Source organism: Glandiceps talaboti, chromosome 22, assembly GCF_964340395.1.
Source record: "Glandiceps talaboti chromosome 22, keGlaTala1.1, whole genome shotgun sequence".
NCBI classification, from domain to species: domain Eukaryota; kingdom Metazoa; phylum Hemichordata; class Enteropneusta; family Spengelidae; genus Glandiceps; species Glandiceps talaboti.
The window spans coordinates 847,582-867,971 of record NC_135570.1 but is presented as its reverse complement, the minus strand read 5'-3'; the positions used below and the strand labels follow the sequence as shown (position 1 = coordinate 867,971).

The following is a 20,390-nucleotide window of genomic DNA, read 5'->3' as shown; positions in this document are numbered from 1 at the left end:
AACTCAAAGAAAGCGTTTGCGCTCCATTATGATGAAAAGGGAAAACAGACATATATATTCTGAAATTGAAGAAGTGTGTTTTACCCTTTCTAACATCAGAGAAAGTGTGATCAAGCAAAACCAGCATTAACAGGGCATTTTCCTTCAATACATATGATTGTTTGATAATCTCAGTGAACACTAAAATGAATATAAACGATATGTTGTTAAAATTGTTTGATTTAAAGGAAAAAGGACACATAAGAGTTTTTGTTAATTACCTTTTCTGGAAAAGTTTGAAATGTCTTTAATGATGGCTGCGAATAGCTACGGATTGATTTGATATCCGTTTTCTTCTGTAATCACATTTGTTTTCTATAAATCAGTTGAAAACAATAATTTTAAGCACACGTAGAAAGTTATCAAAAGTAATGTTTTATCGTACGTACGGTGTATGTGATTGGTATTGTTTTGTAAAGCCTAAACATGAACCTATTTTCTCAGTAATTCCTAAATTCAGCTTTTCAAAGCGTAAATGTTTAAAGGTAGATTTTTATTTTCATGCCATAATAATACAGGGTAAATAAATGAAAATCACAATTTAGGCTATAATTTCGACAAAGCTTTTCCATTTCTTTCTAGCCTTTACATCGTTAATTTTACACTCAATTCTGATTCTGTCTGATAACTCTTCTTTGAAAAGGAGAAAAAGACAAAATCTTTCAAACACAGATACGCTTTTGTCCTGGCAGCTAAGTCAAGATTTGTAAAGGTAGATTGTTATATATGCAATTTGTAATTCACACGCCCAACCTTCCAATGACGAGTGAATCAAAATGTCTGGTTAGTTCCTCATTCTACAGGTGGGCATAGGGGCAGGGTAAATAGGAGCAACAATCTAATAAAATATATATAAACATCAATATATTCTACTTTGCCCATGACAACCGATCTATGTATCTGTAGATCTAGACATACATACATACATACATACATACATACATGCATGCATGCATGCATGCATGCATGCATGCATGCACGCACGCACGCACGCACGCACGCACGCACGCACGCACGCACGCACGCACGCACGCACGCACACACGCACGCACGCACGCACACACACACACACACACACACACACACACATACACACATACACACATACACACATACATACATACATACATACATACATACATACATACATACATACATACATACATACATACATACATCACAATACCCCGCCTACGTTATAATACCTGAATGGTTGTTGTTGAAGAATTCTGTGACGGTTACTGCGCAGTAGACATGTCAAGGCGATTATACGTCAATATGCTAGAATAGTTCAGTCAAAGGACTGTCTGTTCAGTCATGTTGAGTGAATCGCGGACAAACAACCTATTTGAACTTTACTGACCGTTATGCGACCCGGGCCCCGGTGTCACATCGCCTGACAAAAATAATTATCCAGGGATTGTAATTGATATAATTTTACGAGTTTAGTCAAAGTTTCACTGAACTTTTCTGAGCCCATGCTGTTCTGTCCCGAGATCCTGATACAGTTCATGAACGCTAAATATCCCGAAGTAAGGGACTGGACATAAATTACGTATAGGGGTGGTCCACCAAATCCTCCAAAAAGAGAACTACCATAATCAACCAACTAACACTAATTGTGATGAGTCCTGACACCCGTCGACTTAAGTCTCGTGAAAGGCTTTCATCGAATAAAAATCTTCACAGTCCAAATAAATGCGAAATGTGCGAGTGTCTCTCTCACTACTAGAAATAGTATTTAGCGGAATCCTATCCCCACTCAGTCAATATATGTACTACATACTGGCTTTATATTCATACATAATACATTTGTACTACATACTACTACATTTTGATTTCAAACTGATTTTGCTGTCTGAAACAATTATCAATTTTGGCCAATTGTATATTAAAGTTAGAAGGAGTGTGTAATATGTATGTGTGTGGGGGCCTAAGTACTAAGATCTTAGTTTTTATCCCACATTGAACTATCAATTGATCTTGCTCCTAAGGGCAAACTATTAATGGCCTTGGTACATGTTCAAGTTCGTGCTGTTGTTCATCTGTATTATACGTTAGATCTTGTACTTAGTCATTTTTTGGGATCTCTTTGTGCGTTACTGAATCTTTAACTAACCGTCAGACCAAAATTTGGAGATGTCGGAGAATTTAGTGAATTTACCTATTAATTGAAAACTACCAGAATATATTCAACATATGTCTACTAACACCGGTATATGCACATATGTTTCTATATATACCATATGCTGCACTGTACATGCGGTGTCATTCAATGGTTTTCAACTTGAGCTGACCTTTCAAAGTACAATAGGCCTTTGGAGTGTGTGTGCACTCGCTGCATTGTCAAATGAAATATAATCTTGGTGCTAGACCTTCGGACTTTCTTTTGATATGGCAAGCGACTGAAGTTCGCTTTGCACCTGAAAGTACAACGCGAATTTCGGTCGCTTGTCGTCGAAGAAATAAAAGTCCGAAGGTCTATAGCAGCTAGACTAAATGAAAGCTTTGTCGAAAGTCAAATTACCACAACCTACGCCAACCAGTGAATTTGATTGTAATAATTGACGTGCATTTTTTCTTTTCATCTTTCTCTGTGTGACCATATGGATCTATTTAGTCTGGATGCCAGCTGTGGTTTCCAACCACATACTGTATAGGAACTAGACTAGGGTCCTAATATTACATGTAACAGATCCATGGTGTGACGTATATCTGTCCATGACCGAACGCATTAACGTCACATGTGATGATAGACCTTGGACAAGTTCAAGTTTAAGTTTCGATTACATTCATTGATTCAAGTTCATTTCATATGCTTCTCTGAATGACTGAGAATGTCTCAGTTTACGACCGAAATTCAAAAATTAGCCTAGAACTTAATTGCACAATTCGAACAGAGCCTGAGAGACAATACTAAATAAATATACTAATTAATTTAATAAAATAAGTTTACGAATTTTTCGAGTTTGAAAATAGATATTTGCATCGTGATAAACTTTTAAATAATTATGTTTAAGTTTACTAGACAACGCAGAGAAACAAAACAACAACAACAACAACAACAACAACAACAACAACAACAACAACTACTACTACAACAACATACATAATATGTGAAAACCATAAATCTTGGAGCGGACATTCCAGGGTACATAGAAAACTGAATCCATTTGTACACTTTAATATGATTTTATCGAATGCATGGCTAGACTTATTGCTACTAAATAAATTACTGAGGACACGAGACAGGTTGACTGAAACTTGACATATGCAAATATCTTTGCTGAGTGCTGCAATAATCGCAGTACTGCTTTACACAAGTCCCTGGAATCATGAAAGAAACACGTTTCAAAAACAGGTACACAGAATTAGCCTACCTGTAGACGTATAGGACCAACTCTACTATACTATTTCCACTATTTCGACATTTTGATTTAATTCAAAAAATAAAAAATGTCAGTTTAGGATAGTGGAAAACACTGGAAATAGTGTATTAGCGCATGGTATAACGGGTTATACTTCCATGATTAGCGTTAGTCATACCTCCATGCGTTAGTCTGGGTAATTACACCTTCTAAAAAACACGTGTTCACTCTACCTCTTTTAGATGTCTGAGACTGTACATGATGGAACTCGTCACATTCACACCTAGTACCCTCCATCCGGTCTAGAAAGTTGAACATATTGCCACGCATGTCATTACACGATGGGGAAATAAACATTTCCAGACAGGTGCCAAAGAGGGACAGTGATGTAAATTAGTTGACAACACTTCGCCATATACGTTACCTTTTGAATTTCGAAGGGTTCTGCTAAATTCAAGTTCTCTACTCCTTTCACTGGCAAAAATATCAAAGTTTACAAAATGCAATAATAGTACATGTAAATTCGTTATTTGATTGATCACTGTACATACACATACAGAGTATGTCTTCATGTCGAGGTTGGGCTACTACCCTAGAATTCTTAATCGTGTAGAGATTTTTGTTATCACCTTTCCCCTATAGCATAGACTAGACTCCTCGGGAGATTTATTTTCTTAAAATATTTTGAGTTTGTTCTTCATTTTTTTTTATTTTGTCAAAGAAAATGTCTTCAACAATGTTTTTATTTTCACCAGTTAGTCTCCCCTCCACTGTCTATGGTCTCCCAAGGCCCAGGGGGGCTTAATATTCACCTGACTGTTTGCAATTACCCCACTCAGATCCCTTTTCACACAAAAGAACACACTTCTAAATGCCACTACAGATTCCTTGTCTCAGGCTGTGATGCAAAGAACCACAGAACAACTTGTAAAACATCCATTTCTAGTTCTTGCTAAGGTTACGTGTAACACCTTGAATGATTGACAATAGTTGAAACCCCTTCTATTGTCTAAACTTTAATTAACGTCTATGATTACTTGTCTGAGCTATGATTAATCCACCAGTCTAGCTGAATACTTAGTAAGGAAAAGAAGCATCTAGAAAGACGCGGGAGTCGTATAACAAAAGTCTGACTTGATTAGTCAAATGTGTTACTATATGGAGATGTGGATTGGTCAAAAGTGTTACTATGGAGGTGTTCACACCTACATGTGTAATGTTTAATTTGACGTTCTAACTAAGCAAACAAGATTTCAGTATGAAAGGGGGTCTAATTTGGTACACTTGTCCATCATACATTAACACTTTATCGATATATTAGTAGATTGATTCAAGGTACAAACACCATATTTCGTCTCTGAACTAGTATTAGCTAGCCTAGAGACTTGTCTTGGTCTTATAATGGATGGACCAGGTCCTAGTATGGTCTTATATACCGTGGTGTTATCCCAAGGACCTCTCTACACTTTAGACCATAGATGTATCACTAATACATCCATGCTCAGACTGAGCCTCAGACCATTTAAAAATAATCTGAGTCTACACCAAGCCACAGATAAGTAACACGTGTTACTTATCTGTGACCATGCCAAGGTTTTTACACTTGGTAACAATAATGCAATAATCCATAGACATCTATGAATAATCAAAGCAATATTAAGCAGTATTATTACGATATATATATTTCCGTCATATTCGAGGAATAGATAGATACCTATAGATGTCGAAGTCATAAATGCCTTGGTTATTCATGATGCACAGAAATTGGCATAGAGAACTCCTTGAGACAGTAACTTGTAGACACGACAAGTATCACAAGTCGACTGGATGTTAGCCACAGAGAAGGAAAAGACTTGAAAGTGGCATTAGTCAAGTCGAGTACTTCCATGATCACTGCCTACATGGTGTCTGATGGTCCTAATATAATGAAGAGAAGCACTGTGATATTATTAGTATAGTTCGTATACGGTATCGTTACGATTTACACCTCCACTTACCACGTTAGCATTATCCTGTAGACTAGTGATATATACGCTAACAAAAGTTAACAGGAATTTTAAACGATATTGTTTTTTCTGACAGTACTAGTAAACAATCATGAAACTCTACTCCGCAATATTTTTTTTTGAAAACAGATGACTATGTCATGATAGTGATGTAAGGGTCTTTGATGTGGAATATAAAAAAAAGCTTGAGTTTCCAAAAATCTACAAATGTAACATTGTTGAAAGATAAAGTTTCTTCTGATCTATTTTAGGTTTTTACTTTCTGACACTTTTTTGATATTTTGCTGATAAAATGCAAAAACCTTGTTTAACTAGTATTAATTTGCAGTGTTTAAGTTTTGAAAGAAATAATCAAAACTTGAAGAATATTTATCACCTTTGCCTATAAAACAAAAAACAAAAATAGATCAGGTGTCTATTTTTACTATTCTATAGTGAGTGGCCTAATTTTATCACATGATATCACGTGACATATATCAAGGTACTAAAGTGGGTGCATATGAGTATGTTGCTCTTTCACCCATTAGGCCTATTGTTTATAATATATAAGTCCTCTTGGAGTATAGACAAGTAATTGTCTGGAGGTTAATACCTCCGAGGGCACTCTGCCTTCTGTGTTTTGGACAGAGTCAACAACAGTATTTAGGGCACCTACCTGGATACGATGACACTGATAGACAAGGAGCAAAGGTGATATATTACCTCCAAGAAATGTGCATGTGCAATAAATTTCCAAACAATACGTGCATACGTGATCGTTGTATACCTCCATTGTTGTAACTATCAAGCAAACAGGAAATTTACCCGAACCATGCCCGAACCTACACGTAACCACAGGCAAGTAAGACGTAACACAGTATCCTATTGTGACCGTGTAGCCCCCCCCCCCCCACACACACACACACACGTACACTACACACAGACTGAGGTAATGACCTATACTCTGAAATCATAACTGGAGACTCATCAATATCGTTGTTACATATTTTAGATGCACAAAAATGCGCACGTTGTCTACATACGAGATTATAGCAACTTACACAGATGATACTGTATAAAACAATAAAATGAAATAAAAACTCTCTACAGCATTCTAAAATTTTGAATAAATCACGCGTTGCAGATACTAGGAATCACATCACAGGCAAATCCTTCTTTTTACTTTTTTTGTCAATTGATCGTATGATAAAACCAAATAAGTTTGAGGTTTGTCGCGAATAGTGACGGATTTCATACATCGTTCGAAACAGATGTTTGTTCATGTTTCACAGGGAAAAGAAAAAAATCAGGTATAATCAGCGAACCTAGAGCTAAAAAATTTTTTTTAATATGAATTAATAATTGGTTACGAAAACAATAATGCAAGCTTTTTTAAAAACTTGTTTGTATGTATGAATATTTTATTTTCCAATGATTGAAAATAACTTGTTTACGTTCGTCAGTCGACATCAACCTGTTTACGCGATTGATCCGAACAGCCTGGCCTTGTCTGGTAAACAGTATGCTGAAATATACACGTATCATCGGGTATTCGGTCTCTGACCGCCTCGATGGAGGTCAGAGACACAGCAACTCGCTGAGGACAAAGGTTACTGCCTGCGTATGAGGGGGTTCCTCTAATATTACGCATTTACAATGAAACACACACCCTCCACTTTCGACGAAACGATTGGCTTCGAGCTGACGCCATATGCCTTATAAGGAATTAATTATGCTAATGAGGGCACGATAATGATCTTATTTAAATTCTGTACTGGCAAACAGCTGATCGCAGTTGATTCGTGTCTGGGGTAGCTATTTCATCACGACTGACGTGTCTGGCTGGCAGAGTTCTTTGTGAGGGAATCTCCCAAAAATCTCTCCAGTCGTGAATTTTAGACATCACTCAGACTAAGGGAAAGGAATCTCTACTCTCAGAACCAGGAAAGGGTTAAGAACATTGTCATTTGGAGCTAAAAAGAGTCGTCTTTTCACGCAGTCACTCGCGAACAGCTGATCGTGATTGTTTCAGAATGACAGGGCCAACAGACACACGAACCATGCTTGGATCAGCTGGGAATGCCAATTCCCAATCACTCGATGTCGCCGATTCATGGCGCAGAATTATTGAAAAGATAGCCGAAATGATCCTTGGTCCCCCCAAACCAATATATCGAACTTCAGTGATTGAAACAGCAGAGCTCGGGAAAGTTGGGTTGAAATCAGAAGGTAAGGAGAAACTCATTCTCATTCATTGTTAACGTTCGATTTGCAAACGTGTGAACAGTACTTGTTTAGAGCCAATTTATACGTATTTCAAATCTTTCGACAGTTTCACAAGTTTATTAGTAGCTTAATAATTCCTATAGTAAGTGCGATCACCGTGTAGTCAAATGGCAGAGAGTGTATCAAAAGCTGAGTGAGAGCTAGCAGTGTAGAGACTGTGCTCCGCGGCCGAACGCGAGGGTCAGCGTAAGACTAAACCGTACGTACGGTATAGTAGACGTTCGCCCGGACATGTAAAAGTCCGGGGTAAAAGTGAATTCCGATTGCATTCGTTTGCGAAATTTTACATGTTATAAGTCTCCAAGTTCAGCCCTCGGAAACCTAGATGCTTTAATATTTTTTTTGCGATTGAATATGGCAACGAAAATGGGAAAAAAGCAAACAATATTTCAGCCGGCTATGCTATGACATTTAGTGTACGACACAATATCGAGTTTTCCCTCCAGCAACCCTACGTGATTACATTGTAACAAACTGAACGTTGAACCATCTGAGTTTTTAATGTTCCGTTTTCGATAGCTCTAGTATCGAACAAAATTAGTTTTTCAGGGTAGTTACGCCCAGGCTATTTGTAGCTAGCTGCAATAATTATTGCATTTGTTGTGATTTTGAGGTTTTCTCCCATTTCTTGCGCTTTTTTTTTCGTTATGTCTTTTTCTGGTTGGTGGAGGAGGGTCTATGGTTAAACCGTCAGAACGAAAAAATCACAAAAACAGAAGAAAAAACTAAAAATCACAATATACTCTACAATTACTGCAACTAGGCTATGTGAACCCACTAATCAGTTGTCCCACTGAACTTTTTAGGGTGTCAAAGAACGGTCAAGGTGAAATGTCCCCGTGTTACATGCAAGAGGTTGCATATTCCATTCATTGCGTTGGTGGCTGTTCATGAATCACACGCACAAGAATATGAGTGGGAGCAAGTGGCGGTTGCGAAATCATGAATGGGTTGGGGAAATGCTATCAAAGATTCGCGAAACGGGACATATATCCCCGAGTTGCGGATGTAACAATTGCAGAACGCATGTACAATCTTTCGTGCAGTACTCGAGACACAAGTGAAACTATTACTGAAGGCAGTGAAACTAAAGTACATGGGCCGGGACACATATTGGTTAGATTGTTTTTCAAAGGAAAGTATCACAGGATTCCTGATTATGTATCAATATACCGTTTTATACGCTCTAGTAAACTAGAAGGTATAGCTATACTTTTAAAAGTTTTAATGAACAGTTGAAGCCAGTAAACATAAAGTCGCCTGGCTCTGACAAAACAGATTTGTCTGGCTGAGCTCGATAAAAATCTTATTAGCACATTAGCAACATTGCGAGCGTGTACATGTACGAAAATTTTCCATAAAATTTTGTCACATGATCACAGTGGAGAACGAAGTGGTCAATTTTCCTACCACCAATGAAACGTTACACAAGACACAGAAGAAGACAAAAGACTAGTATTGTGAGCATGAGTAATATTCATTTCGTAGCAAACATTAAAATTTACACGTCCATTCCTCTTGGATTCGCCATTTCCGTACCCCCGTGAGGTTATTAACCCCTTGACCCATAAGGCACACGTGTTTATTACCTTGACGCTATTTTGCATACAATCGAAGTTCTTGTCGGGACACAATGCATGATGGATGACTGTTTGTTCACGCGGAATATCAATGCTGTAACCGCATTATGCATGGCTGAGTGGTTAAAAACAGAGTAGATTTATTCATCACCTCATAAGTTGCAAAAAAACAACCAAATCTGAGCTAAGCTAAGCTGATAATTAGTTGTCTCTTTGAAACAATGCACAGGGTACAGAGTCAAGTGTGTCTCTAAATTGTCAACAATATTTCACATTTCGATAAACTTATGTAGATATACAAATACACTGCTCTTGTGAAATCATATCCAAAAATATCCAATGACATTTTATCTGAGTTCAAAAAGTCACAATACACAAGAACAATTGTAATCTAATAGCGATAATGTAATTGCAATAAATATTCCTCCCACTCCAATTTCTCAGTTTTTTATTTCTCATTAAAAAAATCAAATGCATGTATTTTTAATTTCTCCTGTATAATTCTCCCAACCCCAAGATTTGAAATTAAACAGAGATATCAGAATTCCAGACTTTGTCACCTTAAAGTCTTGTTTTAAATTGAGGCCACATTTGAAGTTTCAACACATTTGTTGAACCTAGGAAATAACCGACCATTGAAAATGAAAAGTACAGCCCTTAATTTAGTAATTTGATTGGTATGTGAGTGATTTTAAAATGCTTCATATTATAAATGTTTTGTCATTTCTGTTTCATTGATTGACAAACCTCTGATATTACATATGAAACCATGTTCTTGCAATCCAGAGCGTATTTCCTATAGAGGAAACAAGGAAGGGGTGTGTTTTAATTAGTATTGATGTATAGTGCTATAAGATATAATATTACAAAACTAATGGTTATCAGTCGTGTAACATGTTAGTTCAATGTGCTTTTCTTTTGTACAATTGTTTCCAAAAGGCCTGGCTTGATTTCAACCTTCCTTTCTGGAAAATATAGTGATGCCAATGGGGGTGTTTTTTTGGTAATTCCCCACAAAACACTATTTAAGTCCTTCAATCAAACAATGCTCTATAGATTCCCATAGTATACCCTTCATCTCAATTTCATCTCACAGTATGTTATTGTCAGCAAACAGGTCATAGGTGTATATCAATGAACATTATTGTAATCCTCTATCAATACTACATCCTTGACAAGTTCAATCTGAGTTCAGGTGTATTGTATGTAAATGTGTAATCCATATGTGTTGGAAAGGTCATAAAAAGTGCTGTAGGGACAAATCCTGGACTACAAATATTGGGATTATAGTTCCAGATCTGTAGGGACAAATCCTGGACTACAAATATTGTGATTATAGTTCCAGATCTGTATGGATAAACCCTTGACTACTAGTCAAGGAGTATTTAACTTTGTGAATATAGTTCTATGTCTGTTTTAGGGATGTTTGCTCAGTCAGAAAAACAACTTACTTCATGTTAGAAATTAGTCAGGGTCCTTATGAATTTTTCACCCTCAAACACCCAGCAAAGTCTGAGATTGAATCAACAAGCCATTATGATTCTATGTATTTTGTTTTTAAAATTTGTTTTTCAGTCACTACTACAAATTTTTTAAAATTTGTTTTTCAGTCACTAGTGAAAACTGTGTCATGGTTGCTATTATGTAAATTTTATGAAACAGACCATTACATTGTAGAATTTACAAGTTGTTGTTTATTTCATATCTTTCAGAAAACAAAAACAGTTATGGTACTTTTGAAGATCCTGAAGAAAAAGAGACATGTCAAGCACTCTCTAAACGTATCTTTGAGGCTCTACGTAACGCCAAAGACAAGTTAGATTGTGAAGTATTGATACCATTCGATTTGACTCTCCGGATAGCTCAAGATATGCTGCGAATGTCAAAATTAGAACCCTGTGGAATACGTGGATCTACCATCTTTATAACAATGCAGGATGGAGGTTTAACAAGAAAACTGGGAAAAGTGGTCGTAGATCCATGTACTATTACAACCTTTGAAATGTATCTTGAATTGTCAAGGGTCAGTCATTCAATATTCAACATTTCGTTTCCAACTTGCTTTCAGTTGTCCAAACATGACTCAATACGAGTAAGTCCTGGATTCAAGCTGGTTAAGAATAAACTGTACAGATCACATCATTTGCAGGAAGAATAATAACCAAGTACATATGGTTGTTAGTGTGTATGCAGCATGTACCAATATAAAAGGCTGTAACAGTGTGAAGAGAAACTCATTTTACAGAGGAAAGAGATTATATTTTTCTATGACATTGAAACTTTTGTTACTAGTATTGTCTTTATATAATTATTTCCATTTAATTGAACATGTGTTTGTAGGAAGGAATTATTTGCTCTGAGTAAGAAAGTTATGCTGTGACGCTCAGACATCAGTAAACCTCTCTCTGGGAGAGAAGAGGCAAGTGAGGGCGGCACAACACAACGTATCTTATAGTCTAGCAATAACATTGTAAGTTATATTTGTCCTACCACCGCATAATTGTTGAGTACCAACTTATCCTTACTGGGGTACTCTTTCTATATCAAAGAGTGTTACACTTTGTAACCATAATTCATGTTCACAGATCTAAATTTGGTATTTCTAACATCAATGTGCAATGTTTAAGATAAATTAATTGACTAGAATGTCAACTATATATTACATAGAACTTAGTTTGTGTTATCTGAAATAAATTTGAATCTGTGAACATGATAGACAATACTTTTCAGAAAAACGTTATTTCGGGTAAAAGTGTCAGCAAGTACATGTACTATAGTATTAGGACATGGCTTCTTGATATTGGTTAATTTTGATGTTAGCTTTTCAGAAATGCTAAGTAAAATTGCAACTCAAACATATCTGGTATTTTCATCAGGCTCTTGACTAGTCTGAAAGGTCCAGTCTTTGGTCCACTTATGTCATCAGTATGTAACCAGTTGATCTGCTTATGTAACCAGGCATGGTGAGCATATTACATACAAAGTGGTAACAACCACTGGACCCTTCAGGCTAGCTTTTGAACAGTACTTCTAGAGTATATGTGTGTAGTATTGTATGATTCTGAGTGGGTGCCTTCAAGCAAAGATTTGTCAATTATCATTTTTTAGACAGCAATTGTAGCAACTAAGAAACAACCAATGTGAATTATTCAAATTGTAAAGTTATTTCTTATGTACAATTTAGAAGTGACATTATCTTGGGTCTGTGTTTAAAACTTATAAGTTAATTGTCACATGCTTTCTTTCTCTCTTTTGTGTATTTCTGTCCTCGAGAATGTTAGTATTGTTTTTCATTTACAATCTACCTAGTATTGAAGCTATGTTTTCAACAAAATAGGTCTGCATTTACACCAAGTACTAACTAAAAACATAGAAAATAGTAAAATAGTTTTATTTCATTGTAGAATATAGAAAGTGGGTAATCTTGAATGGGGATTATTTAGTTAGCATTCCAAGTTTATTAAAATTATCACAAGGATGGGCATCATGTTCTTAACACTAGGTAATTTTTGGATGTTTAGTCCTCTTTCTCCTGAATATAACTTACTTGTTTACAAATAGTACCTCCTTGGGAGAAAGCAGATTAATGACTCCCTGAATGTATCTTGTAGTTACTAGGCTGTTGAACAGTACTTCCACAGGTGTGAAATTTTGCCGGGTTGTGACTTAATGCAGTATTGAATAGATCTTAACATAAACCCTCCAACATTGGTGGAGTGTCTATGATCAAAACAAGAACTGAAGTCATTATTGTATTTGGCCATGACCTCAACCAAAAAACAAAATTAATCATTAGATTGTTTTGGGGGTTTTCATTAGTTTAAATAAACAAGGGTGTGGTATGGAGACCTTTATCTATAAATGTGGCTATGCGATGTATGAACTAAAAGATGCAGCTGATTATAGTTGTCTATTGAGATAAAATTTGTAAAGTGGCGGTTGATAAACACACAGCAATATGTATAAATGCAATATCATACCAAAGTCCAAGTCAGACAGGCTACATTTTCTGTTTTTGTCAAAACAACAATGCACATTTTCCATGTGTACAGTTTAATTCAAGTCCAAGTTCAGTATGCTACATTTTGTACCACTTTGTGTCGTAACAAGAGAGCTTATTTCTCATGCTAGTACCCAATTGTGCCACTTTGATGCCAGTACCAAATTTGTGCTTGTTTTTGATGGAAAAAAAACAGTATTTTCCCTGAAGGATCTCTTTAATAGTGGCAATGCAAGAGTGCTTTTTTCCCTTGCCTATGTTATTATTGACAACTCAGAATTCTATGCTTTATGTATTCAAGTAACCACTATATAGACTGTATATGAATAAAAGACAAAAAAAATGGCTGAGATCAAAATTAGGACATTGAATAATTAAAAGATATAATCATTGATAACTCAAATTTAATGGTGAAAAACTACTAAAATTAAGTAAACACAATTTGAATTTAAAAAGTCAACATTATGATGTTACAGTTTTGTGGTCATGCAGTTTTGTGTTTATGCATCAATATATTAATTTGCTGATTATTGCCATTTTATACAATGTTGTGCAAAAGCTTTTAAAAAAACTGCCAATATTTACTAAATATTTGTCTGAAATAATGGTTAAAGGGGTGTCTGTAAGGACATTTCCTCATCAGATAATGGAGAAGTATTAAGATTGGTTGAAGCTGGTTTAAGTATGACAGAAACAGATTTGATAACACTTCTGTCTTTTCTTAGAAATATAATCCAAAGGTTCAGTATTATTAGCCTTATGAATTTCATTATTGTAAAGGAACTTACGTCACTGGCACTATCATATTCCTTTTCTCAGGGCAAAGTTGAAGGAAATAAGGAATTCACCATATCAGACTAATGAAACTTACCGCATCTAATATGATTTCTTTTCGATTTGGTTTAGGTTAATCATGAATATGTGAATTTTGTATGATTTCAGTAACACATGTGATGACAATTTGTTTTTGTATTGAACTTCATTTACACTTAAAAACCTTGAAATGTTGATAGAACAACAACAAAAATATATCAGACTGAAAAAGCAGCAGCTGCACAAATAATCAGCTTAATTTCCTTTTATAATAAAGTTGACAATTCCAGAAGACTGGCTACTTTATATTGACAAGACTGTAGTTGGGTGAACAGTGCCAACAACATAGCATTTGTTAACTTGCTTAGGGGGTTAAGTTAATTCATGTCCCCTTAATACTGTGTTGATTTGTTTTGCCTACCAAGTTTGATCCATCAAGTGAAAACATTACGTTTTCATTTTTGTGTAATTTGTCATACACAGACTACAGGCACTCAAGTCTTTAAATTTCGTTACAGTTTGTGTTGGGAAAATTTATTTTTGTGCACATGTCGATACAGTCACTAATAAATGGATTTTGTCATGTGGAGATACATTTTTCATGTGATCATAAACTTTGAAGACATTTTGTTGTATTTAGTTATACTTATTAGGTCACTGAAAAAGAGAAAAAATAAAAGGTGCTTTAAAAGTCAAATTTTTTGTCTTGACTCAAAACTTTGACGTGTTTGTGTGAGTGATTGAGAGAATTAGGTACCCTCAATAACCCCTCCCCTGTCCTGTTTATGTGGGTTATGAATGGAAGGGCTTGAGAACGGCTACTGCTACACACTACGATATTCCACTATCCTAACTGACAATTTTAATTTTGGAATTTTTGCTCAAAGGGAACGTAGAGAAAATTCCAAAATTCAAATTGTCAGTTAAGATAGTGGAATATTTTAGCATGTAGCAGTAGCCGTTCTCAAGTCTACAGATAAGCTAAGTATATGTATGTACGTACGCCCCCTCATATTTATGTGAGTGAAGTAGCCTATATCTGCATTCCCCACACCACCTTGTTTACGTGGGTGATGATTGGACTCTGCTCTTAATACACCCCCTCATGTTTGTGCAAGAGTATAAAGTGAAGTAGTCACTCAGTGCTCCCTATTTAACAGTTTCTATTGTTTTATCTTTACCTTTGGCCAGAACATTTCGTAGTTGAACTAGTCTAGGTAAATGTAGTAAATGACATACACTGAGGCCCCCTTGTCCACGTCGGAGCAAGCTACATGCTATTATATATTAATATTCAATGATCTGTGCTATCACAATTAAAAATCTTGATATAAATCGAGTCATTTTTCACTTGTTGGAGTCAGAGTTTCCAATTTTAACATCAATATTTTTAAAAAACTCAAAAGCCAAACCATAGGCCCTCTACCAAGGGATCTGTAGCCAAACATATCTATCTATAAACGAAGTAAATCAACAAATTACACCTAGTGAGGGCGCACTATATAACCTTACTTTCTACCCATCTACAATGCAATGTTCAGTATCTCATAATCTAATTTGTGGTTTTTAATAAACATTATAGATTATTAGAGTAGTGAAAATCAATTTTTGTGTTCTAATTTTACATGTACTAAATACATGGCAACACAAGGAGTTAATGAAAACAAGTCAATGAAATTGGTATACCACATTGGTGAACTACATGAACCAAAAATGAAAAAGCAGAATAATTTGCATTAACCAAGTTTACATTATCAGTATCTGCAATAAAATGTTGAGAAAGGATAATTTTCAGAGTATGTGACTAGACCTGGCCCACACTCACGTCAAAAGCCTACTCTTGAATAGCACCCCTTGTGGCCAAACAATACAATCTTTTATTTTTCTTATAATTTGCATATGTGATGTACTGATGACTTTTGAAATTTCCTACCAACAGGTATAACACTAGCTACAACTGGAGTGTCATTTTTTTCAAACATCAAACAATGTGTTCACAGCAAATTTCTAAAATATCAGTAATCAGGAGGTTGATTTTATCTGTATACAGTACAGTACAGTACAGTACAGTACAGTACAGTACAGTACAGTACAGTACAGTACAGTACAGTACAGTACAGTACAGTGCAGTGCAGTGCATTGCAGTGCAGTACAGTACAGTACAGTACAGTACAGTACAGAACAGTACAGTACAGTACAGTACAGTACAGTACAGTACAGTACAGTAACAGGTTGAAATCATAATCATGTGGGGTGGGGGCTAATTTAGGATGCGGACCCTAAAATCAATTTCACTGGATTTATCATGCCATATCATGTGTACTCTCTCTCTTTAGTCCATTAGGACATCAGCCATCCCGTGGTTGTCTGAGAAACGAATTCCCTCCAAGCATCTCTGCCCAGCGTGGTCATCATCAGCTCATGTAGACTTCTTCTTTTAAGTGCTTGAATGTTGTCAATCCACCTCGGGCCTTCCTCTACCAGCTTCTCAAGATTTCCTCCGTCTTTTCTTGCAATATGCATAAAATACTCAAGTTTCTTCTTTAGTATGATGTTAACTACGATTTTCAGGTTATGGACTTTCTCCAACACACTGATGTTTGTTGTATGCTCTTGCCATCATGTGTACTTAAGTCTTATACACAAATATGTTTACCAATAGATGAAGACCTACGTTTTGTAAATTATTTACAAAATATTTTTAAAACTTAATAAAACTTGAGATTTTATTCTGATTCTTCATATAGATGTTTCTAGGTTGTAATCTCAGCAGTATATGATATCAGAGTGGTTTTACTAAATCAGAAACACATATACTACTTCATCACTTGACATTAAGATTATTAAATAATACATTGTCCAGTATAAATGAAATGATGCAGTGATCCAGTAGACAGTTGTTTATGCCAAGTGTCATTTTATATTGTTTTAATAAATTTGATAAAATAAGCATGTTTATTTGTAACATTAAAACAGTATCATTTATTTCAATTTTTGGTCAGACTTTAAAATAATGAGGAGAGAATTATCACATGGTATATATTAGTATTATGACAAATTTAAATTTGCTTTGATTGAAAAAAGATAACAATGCTCATCATGATGCAACAAAATATATTAAAAACTATCAGACAATACAATAATGCACTGAAATATATTAGTATTTTGGTGCTCAAAGATAATGAAACAATAATTTATTGTTTAAAGATCATTACACAATACATGTCTCAATGGTCTGTACATATCAAATTGCAAGATTTAAAAGTATGATTCAGAGAAAAAACGCACAAAAACTGCCAAGCACATCACATCATAAAATCACAACAGTTTGATTAAAAACAACAACATCAAAACAATACAGGACACATTAAAACCTTGTAAAAATTGAGACGCAACCACTTATATATGAACATTTTAAGTGCCTTCGAATTTCTCTATCAACCGAAGATCTGAGGGAAGACGGTTCCTCAGTTTTGGTATATATATCCAACAAAAGCCCTATCATCATATAATTTAGAAGGTTTTTTCTCAGAAAAAGGTTTCAATCTCACCCAAACACTCTCTTGTGTTGTGTACTAGTTGATCAATATCAATTAATTCCAACTAGTAGCTTGGTGCTGACACAACATGATGGACAATTTTTAATACAGATGAAAGAATCTAACGATGCTAACAAGAAAACATTTTTTCATATTTAGCACTGGTGTGACCCCTAAGCAATTTGACACATGTGTTCTGACATACAGCAACTTCTTGTGACCCAACAAGATTTGGTATTTCAAATTTCCTATCTCTTTAATAGTGTGACTCACAAGAAAAGCTAATTTCTATTATTTCGATCCACAATAAAAAATCTTATCATTCATTAGGGGATACACTGTTCAGCATCAATATATTTTGGCAGGTCAACAATGGTTTGGAATCAAATCAGTTGTGCTTTATAGAGACTGGACACTGATAGTTGTGCCAAGTTTGAATCAATTGAGATGTGCTTTATGGAGACTGGGTACTGATAGTTGTGCCAAGTTTGCTAAGTCAATATGTTACATGATGATATCATAGGTTATGAAATAAACTTGTATTTTATTTTTTGTATTATTACAGATTTGATTTTAGTGTGGTACAAAAACATTTCTTCTATAAAAATATGATAGGCAAAAATTAGTTTGAAAGGTCCAGTTGTGTTAGTCCATTTATTTAACCACTCACTACCCAAGCATATAACTTATAAGTGGAAACAACTACTGGATATTTCAGGATAGACAAAATAAGTAAGTTCACATTAAGTGGAATAAATCATATTATGGTAGCTTGGAATTTTGTTTTCAAATATATATGATTTGCATGGTACTTACCTTTTATTTTTTCATGTTTACACAGTAGGCTACCGATACCTCATCTCATATAGGATGTTTTGTTGATAAAAATACAGCTTAACACTTTTCACATACCTAAAGGACAGTAAAATAAAATTCATGTATGTCAGTCAAGTCACTTGTTTTTCTTTGAAAATGAAACATATTTCAACATAATTGTTCAAACCTTTGAATCTAGTCAAGACACTTTCTATTCTTTCACACCAACACAATCTCAAATCACTGAATTTGACTGACAAAATCAGTTCAATGAATTAGCACTGAAGCTAATTTTAGGCAGATATTTGAAATATATGCAGAGAATAATAACACTCGTGGAGGTTTTTGTATCAAACCTACTGTCTTAGATGTAGGTTCTACTGGTTAGTAAACTATTAATGTTATTTGAAATGAAATTTTGTAATTGATATTCTATGTATTCAGTATCATGATACATCAGTATTACAATAGTATAGATGTATCTTTAGGGCACGACGAACTGACTAAATGTCAAACAGGCAACAATTTTGTAATTAAAGTTGGTAAGATAAAGTGTGACCAGTTTTGGGATTAACCCTTTATTCACTTTTGAAATTTGTGTTGGAAGTACATTTATATATCATAAATAACAATATAAATTTGAATTAGGTTCTTTATGATCTCAATATATATTCTTTAGTACTGTAGTAGATTGACAGATATCACTGCTTTGCACAAATACTAGATGGTTATAAATACAATTGTCATTGAAGGAATATCACTTAAACATTTCTGTAATCTCCTTTTGCTAAGTGGTTATGTTTAAAGGGACATGGTCATATTTGTTTCCAAATAAAAGTTTTACACATATTTTAACATCAACAGTGTAACTCATCTAAACACCAGAAGTCACTGGCAAAACTATAAACTGCTGTGATACTGTATTCTAATGTATGCAGAACAAAATAACATCTACATTTTATTCTGAGGATTAAACCCTGATTCCAGTGTAATAATTCTAATAATATATTACATCTGCACATACACACCATTCCCTATCATTCAGAAAATATTACTTGAAATTTCTGCAATGTCCTTTCGAAGTCTAATGTATATTTTCATTTATAGTATAATTGCAATGGAAAAGAAACAGGGTTAGATGGGTCAAAATTCTAGATACTTGGACTAATTGCATCAAATATCATCTATTTTGAAATGTACAGTAGGAAATATTTACATAATATCTATTGCTGTTGGTATGTATTGGATGAGATGATATATTGAGATATAAATGACAAGCACCATGTCAGTACATACACGCTTAACACTTTACACAAAGGTAGCAAATCATAGCTACTTTTCCTAAAAGACCATAACATTTTATTTATTTTTCCCATTTATATTTTCAGCACACACTCTCAAGATGGACCAGAAAAGTGTCATCAAATATCCTAAGGATTGAATTTGTCACCAATGTACAAATAAAGGTCTAATGATATTATGAATGCTATTTTCCATCTCGGTGATAAATATTTAATCTTGAAAAGAATGGCAAACATCTGGGGGGTTACTCACATAGGGTATGCACAAATGTACCATGGTTTTGACACCCCATATTCAACTCTTGAAGTATGAGCATATAGGTATCTCCCCTTTTATCTCCAGGTATGAGAGACCCTTGATGTTTTAAGCATTATGCTAGGTCTGACCATAGACCCTGTGTAGAGTCTATGGTCTGACCTGCCTCTTTGAATGCATGTATGATTTTAACCCCATAATTTGGACAATGTCATTTCCCGATTTTTATAATTTTTGTGAGATCCATCTTTATCATAAGTAGGTGCCATATGGCAGCCAACTGAAAACATTTCAGTTTAGCTAAAGTATAATAGAATTTTGACACCTATTTTAATCCACATAACGTTAATGTTAGAGTTTGTAGGAGATGCAGTAGTAACAATACAGACTGGAAATATTGGTGGATA

At 34.9% G+C, this 20,390-nt stretch overlaps 1 protein-coding gene across 1 annotated transcript; it reads left to right on the top strand.

The window, feature by feature from the left end:
* Positions 1-7,178: 7,178 nt before the first annotated feature.
* On the top strand, positions 7,179-14,768 carry LOC144451983 (DNA damage-inducible transcript 4-like protein). Its single transcript, XM_078142929.1, has 2 exons — positions 7,179-7,621; positions 10,971-14,768. The coding sequence occupies exons 1-2, from the start codon at positions 7,426-7,428 to the stop codon at positions 11,414-11,416; spliced, it is 642 nt and encodes a 213-aa protein (XP_077999055.1). The 5' UTR covers positions 7,179-7,425; the 3' UTR covers positions 11,417-14,768.
* Positions 14,769-20,390: the final 5,622 nt, after the last annotated feature.